Source organism: Oryctolagus cuniculus, chromosome 6, assembly GCF_964237555.1.
Source record: "Oryctolagus cuniculus chromosome 6, mOryCun1.1, whole genome shotgun sequence".
NCBI classification, from domain to species: Eukaryota; Metazoa; Chordata; class Mammalia; order Lagomorpha; family Leporidae; genus Oryctolagus; species Oryctolagus cuniculus.
The window spans coordinates 71655717-71669958 of NC_091437.1; the positions used below are offsets into that span (position 1 = coordinate 71655717).

Genomic DNA, 14242 nt, shown 5'->3' on the forward strand with positions numbered 1-14242 from the left:
CGTCATCAGTTGTCGTCACCTCCCTTGATGCTGCGCAGCCAGTCAGCTTTAGGTGGTAAACAACTCTGGGTACCACCTACCTTACTTCCTTTGGGCGCCATCTTTGAATTGCCTCCTGTGCCTAATTCCCCCACAGATTTCCCCCTTTTTTTATATTAAAGAGAAAGAGGAACTGAGTGGAGAGTGTGCCTGTCTTAGGTTGTCCCCTCTGACTGGGATCAGCCCTTTAGGGAGCATGTCTGTCTTAGGTTGTCCCCCTCTGGGGATCTTACCCGTCTTTGGCTACTACTCCAGCTGTTAAGGGCTGCCCCAGTGGATCTTACCCGTCATTGGCTACCACCTCAGCAACTCAGGGTATTATGTATTATACCTCTACATCTTGGCAGTGGCCATGGGCGAATGTATAGAGTTCCCAATCTAGCGCTTAAAGAGCAGCATAACCCAGTTCTTAAAGAGTGGCATATTTTTGTCAGACCACCATTAACTGGACTGCAGCGATGTGATCTTGGACAAATTTACAAGAAAGACCAAGGGGCCCACAAGGGGGAGGAGATAAGGAAGCCATCCCCCAAGGCCCGACCTCAGGTAATGAGAGTTTTCAAGATCTTCTTGGAGGGTCTTGAATTTGTCCTGCACAGCGCCAGAGCGATTAGCATAGAAGCAGCACTCCTGATGTACCGTGATGATCCAGTTACAATGAGGCAGAGGGTCCAATATGGTCTTTTTATCCTTGTAAGAGAAAAGGAAAAATCACTCCTCAGGACGGGGTCTTCCTGGGTGACGTTCTTTGGCAAAAGGGGGGATATTTAAGGTTTCTCACAGGTACCCATAGGGGATTGGAATTCCCCTGAGGGAACACATCCAAATCCTGTACCAGCACCTATCAGTAGGTCTGGTCCTTGCCAGCATCCCGTTGGTGGGTTTTTCCATTTTTACCCTAACCGAAAGGTAGAGTACTTGGAGGGATTGTAAAAGGCTGACAAGGGCTGATGTTTTGGAAAATTTAAAATAGTTAAGATGAGCATGGCCATTCCTACCTGGTCTTGTGGGGGTATGATTCCCCCTTTTTGTTTTGTAAGTTTTTATTTTGTTTTTTGATGATTGTCCTTGTGGGTTGTGAGGAATTTTAGTAGAGTGTTGAATTATTTTACATCTTGGCAGCACTTTTAATTTAAACATTCCGATTGGTTATTATCTCTGAAAGATGAGAGATATATCTTTTGACATTTCCAGGGGCCCTTCTGGAGATACCAAAAGTTTAGAGAATTTAGAACTTTGATTTTTAGAAAGTGTTAAAGGTGCCAAAAGAACTTACATTATTTGGTTAGATTAGAATTTCTTAACATTTTGAAGTGACAGTCATTTATTTAATTAGGGCAATTTTAACACTTTTAGACCAGATTTAATTATAATGATGTTTAACATAGTTTTTTAAGACTTAATTTTTTTTTTAATCTAAACTTAACAGAGACAGTAGAGTACACAATAGATTACCTTGGCAGAATATGAATTTTAGGTCTCTTGTTGTCGAATAAACCAGAAATAAAACCTTGAACATAAGAGTTAGCACATGAAATCATCACATAACTCAAAACTATTTAACAGAGTCACAAAGAGCTTACAGGACCTAACTCTTGAAATGGCAGAGTAACCAATTAAGCAGACACTGTTAAAAAGAGGCGCTACAATTTTCACAAAAACAGATCTATAAAAGGAACAAGTTTAAAGCATATCAAAGACATGTAAAGGCCCTGCATTGAATGGGGAAAAGTTGGAAGCATTCTCACTGAGACCTGGAACTAGACAAGGATGCCCATTCTCACCAATGCTGTAAAATATAAGCCTGGAAGTTTTAACCAGAGCCATTATGCAAGAATCAAATTTGGAAAGAGGAAATCACACTTCCTTGTTTTCAGATGACATGATTGTATATGTAGGGGACCCCAAAACTCCACTAAGAGATTATTGGAATACATAGAAGGCTTTATTAAAGCAGCAGGATATAAAATAAGTACACAAAAATTAACAGCCTCTGTAAACACAGATAATGCCAAAGTCAAGAACGAACTTCTTAGATCAACCCTATTCACAATAGCTATATAAAAAAAAGTCAAATACCTTGTGATAAATTGAACCAAGGATGTCAAATATCTCTATGATGAGAAGTACTCAACATTAAAGAAAGAAATAGAAGAAGATACAAAAAAGTGGAAAAATCTTCCATGTTCATGGCTTGGAAGAAACAGTCATCAAAATGTCCATACTTCTCAAAGCAGCTTACACATTCAGTGCAATACCAATCACAATACTAAGGTTATTCCCCTCAGAAATAGAAAAAAAAAATTATGTTGAAATGCATATGGAAACACAGGAGACCCCAGATAACTAAAGCAGTCTTCTACAATAAAAACAAAGCCAGAAGCATCATAACACCAGATTTCAAGACATAGTACAGGGCAGTTATAATCAAAACAGCATGGTACTGGTACAAAAACAGATGGATAGACTAATGGAACAGATTAGAAACACCAGAAATCAATCCAAGCATCTACAAACAACTTATATTTGGCAAAAGAGACAAAACCAATCCCTGGAGCAAGGACAGTCTCTTCAACAAATGGTGCTGGGGAAACAGGATTTCCACATGCAGAAGTATGAAGCAAGACCCCTACCTTACACCTTACACAAAAATCCACTCAAAATGGATTAAATACCTAAATCTATGACCTAATACCATCAAATTATTAGAAAACATTGGGGAAACCCTGCAAGACATTGGCACAGACAAAGAGTTCTTGGAAAAGGCCCCAGTGGCACAGGTAATCAAAGCCAAAATTATAAATTGGATTATATCAAATTGAGAATCTTCTGTACTGCAAAAGAAACACTCAGGAAAGTGAAGAGGCAACTGACAGAATGGGAGAAGTTATTTGCAAACCATGCAACTGATAAAGGATTAATAACCAGAATATGTTAGGAGATCAAGGAACTCCACAACAAAACAACCCGTTAAGAAGTGGGCCAAGGACTTAAAGAGACATTTTTCAAAAGTGCAATTCCACATGGCCATTAGACAAATGAATAAATACTCAGTATCACTAGCCATTAGGGAAATGGAAATCAAAACCACAATGAGGTTTCACCTCACCTCAGTTATAATGGCTTTCATACAGAACTGAACATAAAACAAATGCTAGTGAGGATGTTGAGAAAAAAGAACCTTAATCCACTATTAACTGGAATGTAAACTGGTAAAGCCACACTGGAAGACAGTGTGGAGATAGCTGCAAAATCTGAATAAGAGCCTACCATATGACCCAGCCATCCCACTCTTGGGACTTCACCTCAGGAAAATTAGATCTTCATATGAAACAGTTTTCTGTACCCCATGTTCATTGCAGCTCAATTCACAATAGCTAAGACATAGAATCAACCCATATGCCCATCAACTTATGACTGGATAAAGAAGTTATGGCATATGTACACCATGGAATACTACACAGCATAAAATGAAATCTGGTCATTTGCAACAAAATCAGTGTATCTGGAAAACATCATACTTCGTGAAATAAGCCAGTCCCAAAGGAAGAAATCCCATAAGTTCTCCCTGACCTATGATAACTAATAGAGCACCTAAAAGGCAGTCTGTAGAAGTTAAATAGACACTTTGAGAATTAATGACTTGTGCAACCCTTGTCTTGACTGTTGAGGAATGTTTTGTTTTTAATACTGTTTGCTGAACTCTTTACTTAAAATAGAGTTAATCACATGTATATAAAGTCATTTGAAAATAGATCTTAGTAAAAAAATAAGCGTGCAAATAAGAGGTGGAGCAGGAAGAGGGATGGGAGTATGTGTGGGAAGACAGGCACTGTGGGAACAATCACCATGTTCCTAAAGTTGTAATTATGAAGTGTATGAAGTTTGTAAAGCTGTATAGTTCTGCATATGTTCCTATGGACTTACTTATAAGGGTATAGTTTAAAAACTTCCATGGGACCCCAAATCCCCTTACACTGGGTGATAAAAATACCATCTTAAGTGTTAAAGTATCATATGGATATGATTAAGTGTTAAAGTGATCATATAAATAGGATTAAGTAATAATAATAAATAGAATTAAAAAGCAGTGAATGCTCCAACATAAGAAGCAGTCAACATAGCTGACTCTTAGAGTGAGAGTTGTTTTAAGTAGCACTCTCACCTCAGAATCAGCTATTAAGGCATTCTGGTCTGGCTGAAAAGCCCACAAAAACTGTAGTAAAAAATGTCCTACATGAAGGACCTCCGTGGGTGAGATCCCAGTGGAAAGAAATGGTCGTCAAAGGAGGTACTTTTCTGTGAAAGGAGGAGAGAACTTCCACATCGCTTATGGCCTTGACTAAATACTGTTGGAATTTGTGGATTCAAAAGGCTTCCATAGCCTAGGCAACTCATGTCAAGAGTCTCGGGTGATCACTGACATAGTACATAAGAGTGTTAATTGTTAAATTAACAATAGGAGTCACTGTGTGCTAATACAACCTCTGTCCCCAAAGAGTTGTATTATGAGAGTTAACAGTAAAACTTGTTCTTAAAGATTTATTTCATTTTAATGTATTAAGTAGAGGATATTCTTATGTCACATAGGTTTTAGTTATGCCTCAGTGTCCAATTCCATTGCCTGTCTTCTTAGATGCTTCCTTAATTAATGATAAAACTCATTCTCAAGGACATACTTGCTTTTTATGTATTAAGTGGAGGATATTCTTGTGTCTCATAAGTTATAGTTATGTCTGAGTGCTCACAGAAGATGTGCCAGGTGCTTCTTCCTGGTCTCCAGTGCAGGTGCAGGGGCCCAAGCACTTGGGCCATCCTCCATTGCCCTCCCGGACCACAGCAGAGAGCTGGACTGGAAGAGGAGCAACCAGGACTAGAACCCAGCGCCTATATGGGATGCTGGCGCCACAGGCAGAGGATTAACCAAGTGAGCCACGGTGCTGGCCCCATCTTGTATGCTTCTTTAATGTTAATTAAGTGTTTTCTTAAATAAAATGCAATTAATTTCAAGAGGCAATGACTTGAAAGCCCTTGTCTCAACTGTTCAGGAACAATTTTTCTTTCCTGTGCAAATGTTTGAACTCTGTACTTAGTATAGAGTTGGTCTTCTGTGAATGAGTGAATTGAAAATGGATCTTTGTGGAGAATTGGACTGGGAATGAGAGAGGGAGGAGGAGGAAGGGTAGGAATAGGGGTGGGACTCTGGGTGGGAGAACAAGATAGTGGGAAGAATCACTGTATTCCTAAAGTTGTACTTATGAAATGTGTGAAGTTTGCATTCATTAAATAAAAAGTTTATTTGGGAAAGGAAAAAAAAAAAAAAAAAAGAAAGAAAAAAGAAGTAGAGCAGCCAGGACTGGAACTGGCACCCATAAGGGACATCAGCATTGCAGGGGCGTCCTTACCTGCTATGCCATTCCAGCCTTTCTCTACTTTTTTTAAAAGATGGATTTATGTATGTATTTTTTTTTTTATCTATTTCAAAGGCAGAGTAACCAAGAGAGAGAAACAGGGAGAGAGAGATCCTCTATCTGCTGGTTCACTACCTAGATGTCCATGGCAGCCTTGACTGGACCAGGCTGAAACCAGGAGCCGGGAGCTATGTCTGTGTCCTCCACACAGGCATTGGGAGACCAAGCACTTGAGCTATCTTGCACTGCTTTCCCAGGTCCATGGGTGGTAAGCTGGATTGGAAATGGAGAATCTGGGGCTCAAACCAGCTGCTCATTCGACCGCCCATATGAGATGCTAGTGTCACAAGCAGCGCCTTAGCCCGCTACACAACACTTGCTGAAGCCCTAGCTCACTTAATACTTACAACATTCCTATGAGGGTTTGTTCTATAGAGAAAGAAAGTGAGGCTCCACAAAATTAAGTGAAGTGTTCAGGTCCAATGCCATGGTGTAGCAGGCACCTGTATCTGACACCCTGTGTCTGAGCTCCATTTCCATCTGTCTCCCTGCTAAAGGCACAACCTGGGAGGCATCAGGTGGTGGCTCAAGTGCTTGGGCCCCTGCCAACTAAGTGGGAGACTCAGATAGAATTCTAGGCTCCTGGCTCTAGCCTGGCCGTGCCCTGGCTGTTGTGAGCATTTGGGGACTGAACCAGCAGATGGAAGATCATCTCTGTCTGCCCCTCTTCCTGTTAAATAAAAATAAAAATGTTTAAAGTGCCAATTATAATAATCCGTAGAATACAAATAAGAAGGCTTCTCTTGAATAATCAGAGGTATTCTCTGGGCTCACTTAAAGGCCAGTTGCAAACTTACGATTGGCCCTAAACTTCATTAACACAGTGAGCTTCATCAACCCTTAAGGACCTCTGTGGGTGAGACCCCAGTGAAAAGAAGTGCCCACCAAAGAATATACTTTCCTCTGAAGGGAGGAGAGAGCTTCCACTTTGCCTATGGCTCTGTCGAAATATTTAAGGAATCTGTGGATTCAAAAGGCTTCCCATAGCCTAGGCAGCTCTTGTCAGGAGCCTTGGGTGATCACTGACATCATACATAAGAGTGTTAATTGTCAAAGAAACAATAGAAGTCACTGTGTGCTAACTTCCTAAGCAGGACCTCTGTCCTAAAAGACTTGTATTATGAGACTTAATAATAAAACTTGTTCTCAAAGGAAAAAAAAAAGAAAAGAAAATATCAGAAAGAAGGTTTTGATTCTCCTCTACAGTATTGACCAGGTGGCTTGAATTCTTGTTTTATAATCTACTTCTCGAAAAATGTGTATTTTCAGAAATTTAAGTAGGAGACAAAAGGAACCATTTAGGACATGTTAGGAAAATGTGACAATGACTCACTGTTAAATAATAACTGCTGCAATTTCCAAGTAGTCTCTGTGAAATATTATATTGCTATTGTGCTAGAAAGATTAAGTTTTCATCTTTTTTCTTAGGTGTTTTTATTTATTTATTTGAGAGATAGAGTTACAGACACAGAGAGGGAGAGACAGAGAGAAAGGTCTTCCATCTGCTGGTTCACTCACCAGATGTACAAATGGAGTTGGGTTGATCTGAAGCCAAGAGCCAGGAGCTTCCTCTGGGTCTCCCACATGGATGAAGGGGCCCAAGCACTTGGGCCATCCTTTTCTGCTTTCCCAGGCCACACACAGAGAGCTGGATTAGAAGAGGAATAGGACATGAACTGTTACCCATATGGGATGCTGTCACCGTGGATGGAGGCTTAGCCTACTACGCCACAGAGCAGGCAAAAAATATTTTTCCTAATGAGTTTAAGATTACAGTGACTGTTAACATCAGCCTTTAAGGTTACTTGTTCAGTTTGGGAGACCACCTGTATGTGTGGCATTTGTCTTTTTGTGGCTGAAAGATTGAAATGTTTGTACTGACCTCAGTGGGCTCTGTGAGATAATGATTGCTTTATACCTTTTTATCCTCTTCTATTTTTGCCTTGGTTTCTTGCCTCCTAATCAGTCCTATGTTTCAATTTTTTTTTTGACACAAGATAAGTTTAGCCTACAGATACTGTATTTGAAAACCTGTTTTATTTTATTTATTTATTTTTTTGACAGGCAGAGTGGACAGTGAGAGAGAGAGACAGAGAGAAAGGTCTTCCTTTGCCGTTGGTTCACCCTCCAATGGCCGCTGTGGCCGGCGCACCGCGCTTATCCAATGGCAGGAGCCAGGTACTTATCCTGGTCTCCCATGGTGTGCAGGGCCCAAGTACCTGGGCCATCCTCCACTGCACTCCCTGGCCACAGCAGAGAGTTGGCCTGGAAGAGGGGTAACCGGGACAGAATCCGGGGCCCCGACCGGGACTAGAACCCGGTGTGCCAGCGTCGCAAGGTGGAGGATTAGCCCAGTGAGCCGCGGTGCCAGCCGAAAACCTTTTTTAACAAATGTAATTATAAGGGAATCAAATGACATGCATGTATAAATTTGGTCTTGGATAAAACACTCCATATTTAATTGCATTTCTCTTAAATTTTTTCAGCAAAGTTCTACAGAAATTTTGGAGTATTCTTCAGAGAGTGAAAAAGATAATGACTTGGAAGATGCCCTGTGTATTGATTCAGAATCTCCCCACAAATACCACTTGAAGTTTGGATCAGCAAAATCAACAGAGTCTGTCTTGTGTACACCCCAGAGACAGAGGGCCAAATTTTTCAAGACATCAGAAAATTCAACAAGGAAGAAGTTTTTAAGGTTAAACTCTAACTTTTAAAATACTTTTCTTTCAGTTTTTTTCTTTCTTTAAAAACTTAAATATCTAAAATGTTAATTTTAAAATACTTGTTTACTAGAGAAGGAAAATGGGCAGAACATAATTATAATTCTGACTAGCAGTTACTGAAATCCTAAATTCTGGAGCAGACTTAATGAATTGTTCACCCAGTATGAGTGTTGGTGAATCCGGACATGCCCAGCTTATGCAACTGCTTTCTGGAATGCAGATTTGTTCTTTGCCCACCAAATTTTCTTGAGCATCCATGTCCTTGGTGCTATCTCATACAAGACACACAAATGAACCACTGTCTGTTCTTGTGTACCTTGTTATCTGAAGAATAGAAACAAATACAGACCTTGTCAGGTTACTTTCACGAATGTGATGAGTGAGATAGGCCAGGGCAGTGCTTGGAAATGTAAAGAAGTATGTAAGAGCCAGCACTCATGGACAAGAAATAGCCAGAGAGTCTGTAGAGAACCACCGTAGAGGATCATCCCTATCAGTAGAGAAGAGAATCAGGTTGGGGTAGCCACAGTGGGCCAAGTAGGATGTGTGAAAGAGCATGTAGGAACCATGTCATACAAGGTCTCTTTTAAATACAAGTAAGAACAATACAAAGCCAAATAGAAACCCATTGAAAGTGAGACAGAGAGGTCGGCGCCGTGGCTCAATAGGCTAATCCTCTGCCTGCGGTGCCAGCACCCCAGGTTCTAGTCCCGGTTGGGGTGCCGGATTCTGTCCCGGTTGCTCCTCTTGCAGTCCAGCTCTCTGCTGTGGCCCGGGATGGAGTGGAGGCCCCTGCACTTGCACTGGAGACCAGGAGGAAGCACCTGGCTCCTGGCTTCGGATAGGTGTGGCACCATCGGTAGCGGCCATTTGGGGAGTGAACCAACGGAAGGAAGACCTTTCTCTCTCTCTCTCTCACTGTCCACTCTGCCTGTCCAAAAAAAAAAAAAAAAGTGAGAGAACCTATGGGAAACAGTGCCACAAAGCAAAAGTAGAAGAGAATTCCATAGAAAAGGGGTCTCAGTAGAAAGAGTAAATATGGGCCAGGGAGCAGTAGGGTGTGGATCTGCTGGAGGTGTCTCCTCATCAAGAGAGGGCAGGTCGATGGCACTCAGGAGTACAGGCTGAGGAAGCAACGGGGTGGTGCCCATGGCTCCTTGCTGGGAATTTGCATTCCAGGCGTGAGGGGTCTGGACTGTTGGTGGCCTAAACGGGCTGCAACCTCTCCAGAGGTTGCAGAGAATATGAGATACAGACTTTGAGACAATGGTGAAGGTTCAGCTGAGGCTGAGAGGGTGGGATAATGACTCTGTCACTATCCTGGAGAGGAAGTGCCCCCCCCGGGGGGGGGCAGTGTGGTGGTGGGGAATAGGAGAGGGGCAGTCAGCCCTGAGCATCAGAGTGGAGGGAAGAGCAGGATGTGGCTAGGTCTAGTGGCTTGGGTTTAGCAGGGTGAAAAAGTTCATGCCTTTTCCCCATATTGTTTTTCATAAAATAGAACATATTGTTTTTCATAAAATAGAACATAAAGCCTTATACCCAAAGTGCAAAAATGGTAATCTCAAAAGAGAATTAATGGTGGTTTGCAGTAATCTTTAGAGAGGAAGGGAAGGATGCTCATTAAAGAGATTAGAGTATCCTCATTGGTAAAGGCAGGGTCATCCAATTACAGAAATTCACATCCCCAGCCCTCCCAAGGGCCTACAATGTGCTGAGTACTGTTTCATGTGCAAGAAACATGGCAGTGAGTAGATGTGACAGCTTCTGCCTGTGTTGCAGTGCTGTAAAGGAGCCAAGATGTAGTAGACATAATGTCAGAGGAAGGTACATTTATGGAGCAAGGCAGAAGGGGGTATAGAGAATGCTCCAGAGTGGGCAATGTCATTTCAGTTTTAAAACAGGAGCTTGAGGGTGGGCATTTGTCATAGCAGTTAAGATGCCTAAATCCCATATTGGAGTGCCTGGGTTTGAGTCCCAGCTCCACTTCTGATCTCAGCTTCTTGCTAATATGCACCCTAGGAGATAGCAGATGATGGCTCAAGTACCTGGGTCCCTGCCACTCATGCTGGAGACACAGATTGCATTTCTGGCTCCCAGCATCATCCTAGCCCAACCCTGGATATTATAGGCATTTTATTAGTGAACCAGTAGATGAAGATCTCTCTCTGTGTCTGAATGTCCTATCTCTCTCTGTCTCTCAAATAATAATTTAAAAGAAAACCAAGGGCTCAAGGAAGCCCTGAGTAGGTGACATATCCAGCAGCTGGAAAAATGGAGCTGCCCTTTCCTGTGATGAGGCAGGAAACTGTGCAGGGATGAGATAGTTCTGCTTTCATTTCTTCAGGGTGAAAAATCATGTCTTTTGACTATTTTCAGTTGAACATTATGAGTCTGAGTAGGAATGCAAGTCTAGACTTCATGGATAATTTGGGTGCTAGGGAGGTGAATTTATGTGCTTCAGTGTCGAGACATTTTTTAGTAAGAGCTCAGTCAGTCTGCAGGGGATCTGGTACAGATTGAGAGGAGAATCCAGCACCTGGCAGCGTCAGGTGTGGAGGAAGAGGCTGCTGAGGGGGAACCAAAATGAGAGAGTATGGTGGCCTGCAGAGTAGTGAAGAAGTGTCTCTAGGAGGAGAGAGCGTGATGAATTGTGGATGTGCTATGTGGTGAGGAACAGGACGTGGAGCTGTCTCAGTATAGTGGTCAGATAAAGGAGACGACTAAAGATCCCAGAGAGAATGAAGAGAGAGGAGCTGAAGACAGAACTCTATAGAGGAGTTCTGCTTTAAGGGAAGGAGATCAACACGGTATTAGTAGGAGGAGAATGTGAGACTGAGGTTTCATTTTTTAAGTTGGGAGAAATTTCAACTTGTTTATGTCTTAGTGGGAAAGGCCTGGGAGAGGAGAAAATTTCAGAGCAGTGGAGAGGAAGACAGTGATGAAGCATGCCCTGAGATTCTCACCAGGTCGTCACTCCTGTTGGTGCACATCATTCACCATGCCAGCTCTGGCTGTGCACCTGTGCATAGGTGGGGTAGAGTCCATGCAGGTATGGGGATGAATCTGGTCAGGAGTACAGATAGTCCATCTATCGACAGGTGGAAGAATGAAATCCATGCATATATAGGTAGATATATGTGGCTTGGGAACAGATTCTTAACAGGAATTTCCTTCCTGAGATGATAGAGAAGATGAAGAGGAAGTTGTGGAATTTGCAGGGAGAGAGTTTGTGATAGTCACAGAGAGGGAATGAGTGAGCTGGGGAATGCTTGATACTGTCTGGTAGAATAAGGTCCTGTTGGCAGTGGTGATAATGAATTAAATTTGAGATTGACCAACCAGTACAGAGTCAAACCTGGGGCTAACAATGGTAGAATGGGCAGCTTATGGGGATTGTGTAATGATACATCAAAGGAACTGATAAAAGTTCTGAGAGCGAATTAGCCCTTAAGGCATTTGTATCTGGCTGAAGAGCCATGAGAATATTTTAAGCATGGAAAGCCAAGACACTCTGGCAAAAAAAAAAAAAAAAAAAAAAAAAAAAACCCACACACCTAAATGAAAGATCTGTGCGAGTGAGATCCCAGTGGAAAGAACGGGCCATCAAAGAAGGAGGTACCTTTTTCTGAAGGAAGGAGAGAACTTCCACTTTGACTATGACCTCATTTAAATAAGATCAGAGTCGGCGAACTCAAAATGCTCCCATAGCCTTGGCAGCTCATGACTAGAGCCTAGGGAGATTACTGACGCCATAAACGAGAATGTCAATTTGTTAAGTCAACAACGGGAGTCACTGTGCCCTTACTCCTCATGTAGGATCTCTGTCCTTAATGTGTTGTACAATGTGAATTAATGGTATAAGTAGTACTCAAACAGTATTTTACACTTTGTGTTTTGGTGTGGGTGCAAACTGTTGGAATTTTCACTTAATTTATACTAAACTGATCTTCTGTATATGAAGAGAATTGAAAATGGATCTTGATGTGAATGGAATGGGAGAGGAAATGGGAGTTGGGAGGGTTGCAGGTGGGAGGGAAGTTATGGGGGGAGAAAAAGCCATTGTAATCCATAAACTGTGCTTTGGAAATTTATATTTATTAAATAAAAGTTAAAAACAAAACAAACAAAAAAGGTTCTGAGAGCAGCCGTAATAATGGCATGGAGTTTAGGACATCATCTGTGAATAACTTGACCAATTGTATGGAAAACAGTGGACTTTGATGTAGATAACAAGGCCTTCCTTAATTTTCCATTTCTCTCTCTCTTTTTAATGTAGACTAAGTTTTTATTAGAAATAGAATTTTTTATTAGAGGACTTGGTGTGTCCATTCTTAAATTCAGGTACATCTGACCAGGAACTCTGTGGGTAGATTTGAAGCAGAGATAACAGGAAACCTAGCAGTTGCCTGTTGTACAGCCTTTAGTGTCTGGACTCAGAGGCAGATTTCCTCCAGGATTTGGAAACTCCCAGCTGTAGAGAACCCCTAAACTCATGTTACTCTGGCTTTTAATCCTATAACTCTGTAGTCTTTTATTGAATTCTAGATTTGACTTTAATCAGATAGTACTTTCAGATTCCATTTTGTCTTCTTTTTTTTCTCTGTAAAGCCATTGCTTTGAAAACCAACATTTGGCCAATAATTATCTAGATAGTTGTACATTTATACTTTTTGAAATATTTCTCATATTATGAATATAATTTTATTTCTTTTTTATTTGAGTGGTAGGGAACTAAAAAGGGAAAGGTAGGGAGAGACAGAGAGAAAGCCAGAAAGAGATACCAAGTTCCCATCTGCTGGTTCACTCTACAAATTCCCACAACAGCTGGGGCTGTGCCAGGCCAAAGCCAGGAGTTAGGAATTCAATCTGGGTCTCTCACATGAGTGACAGGGTCTGCACTGGTAGGAAACTGTTATAGGGAACTCTGAGGGCAAATTGAAGCCAGGAACTCCAATATGAGAAGCAAGCATCTTAACCTAGGTGAAATGCCTACCTCTACTAATGCAATTTTAATTAGTACAATTAAGAGATGGTAGGTATGTTACCTAGATTTAGGGCACAGAGTCTGAAGTCAGACCACTTGGGGCATGCATCTAGCTGCACCTCTCATTATTCCACTCACTGTAAGGCAGATATTTAATATCTTGGAGCCTCAGTTTGTCATCTGTGATATGGGGACAATAATAGTAATGTTTTCATAATTTTGTTTAGAGTGAGAGGGATATAAATGAGTGACTTCATGAAGAAAGGCATACATATCAAATAGAGGTAGACATGTACTTGTATGCAAAGTAGAGATTCTTGAGTATATTTCTGAGCATGAAGGTGATTTTTAAGAAATATTTTCGTGGGGCTGGTCCTGTGGCATATCAGGTAAAGCTACTGCCTGCTGTCCGGCATCCCATATGGGTGCTAGTTCAAGTCCCGGCTGCTCCACTTCTGATCCAGCTCTCTGCTACAGCCTGGGAGAGCAGTGTACTATGGCTTAAGTCCTTGGGCTCCTGCACCTACATGGGAGACCCGGAAGAAGCTCCTTGCTCCGGGCTTTGGCTCAGCCCAGCTCTGGCTGTTGCAGCCATTTGGGGAGTGAACCAGCAGATGGAAGCACTTTCTCTCTCTCTCTCTGCCTCTGCCTCTCTGTAGCTCTGCCTCTCAAATAAATAAATCTTTTTTTAAATAAAATATTTCTATATATTTATTTGAGAGGTAGAGTTACAGATGGTGAGAGGGAGAGACAGAGAGAAAGGTCCTCCATCAGCTGGTTCACTCCCCAAATGGCCACAATGGCCAGAGCTGAGCCAATTTGAAGCCAGGAGCCAGGAGCTTCCTTGGGGTCTCTCATGTGGGTGCAGGAGCCCAAGTGCTTTGGCCATCTTCCACTGCTTTCCCAAGCTAAAGCATAGAGCTGGATTTGAAGAGGAGCAGCCAGGACTTGAACCGATGCCCATATTGGATGCCGGTGCCACAGGCAGAGGATTAACCCACTGTGCCACAGCACCCAATCCT

General features: G+C 41.9%; 1 protein-coding gene and 1 pseudogene across 9 annotated transcripts in view; one reads left to right on the forward strand and one right to left on the reverse strand.

The window, feature by feature from the left end:
• Positions 1-330, reverse strand: part of LOC127490634 (ras-related protein Rab-5B pseudogene) — a 102200-nt pseudogene extending 101870 nt beyond the window's left edge.
• SPIDR (scaffold protein involved in DNA repair) overlaps positions 1-14242 on the forward strand; it is a 469038-nt gene that overhangs the window by 149716 nt on the left and 305080 nt on the right. For 6 of the 9 annotated variants that reach the window (XM_051844476.2, XM_008255503.4, XM_070076567.1 and 3 more), the window contains one exon: positions 7997-8208. The exons of the other annotated variants lie outside the window; for them this stretch is intronic. In XM_051844476.2, coding sequence (XP_051700436.1) covers positions 7997-8208 — 212 coding nt within the window. The remainder of the gene's footprint in view (positions 1-7996; positions 8209-14242) is intronic. 9 annotated transcript variants of the gene reach the window in all.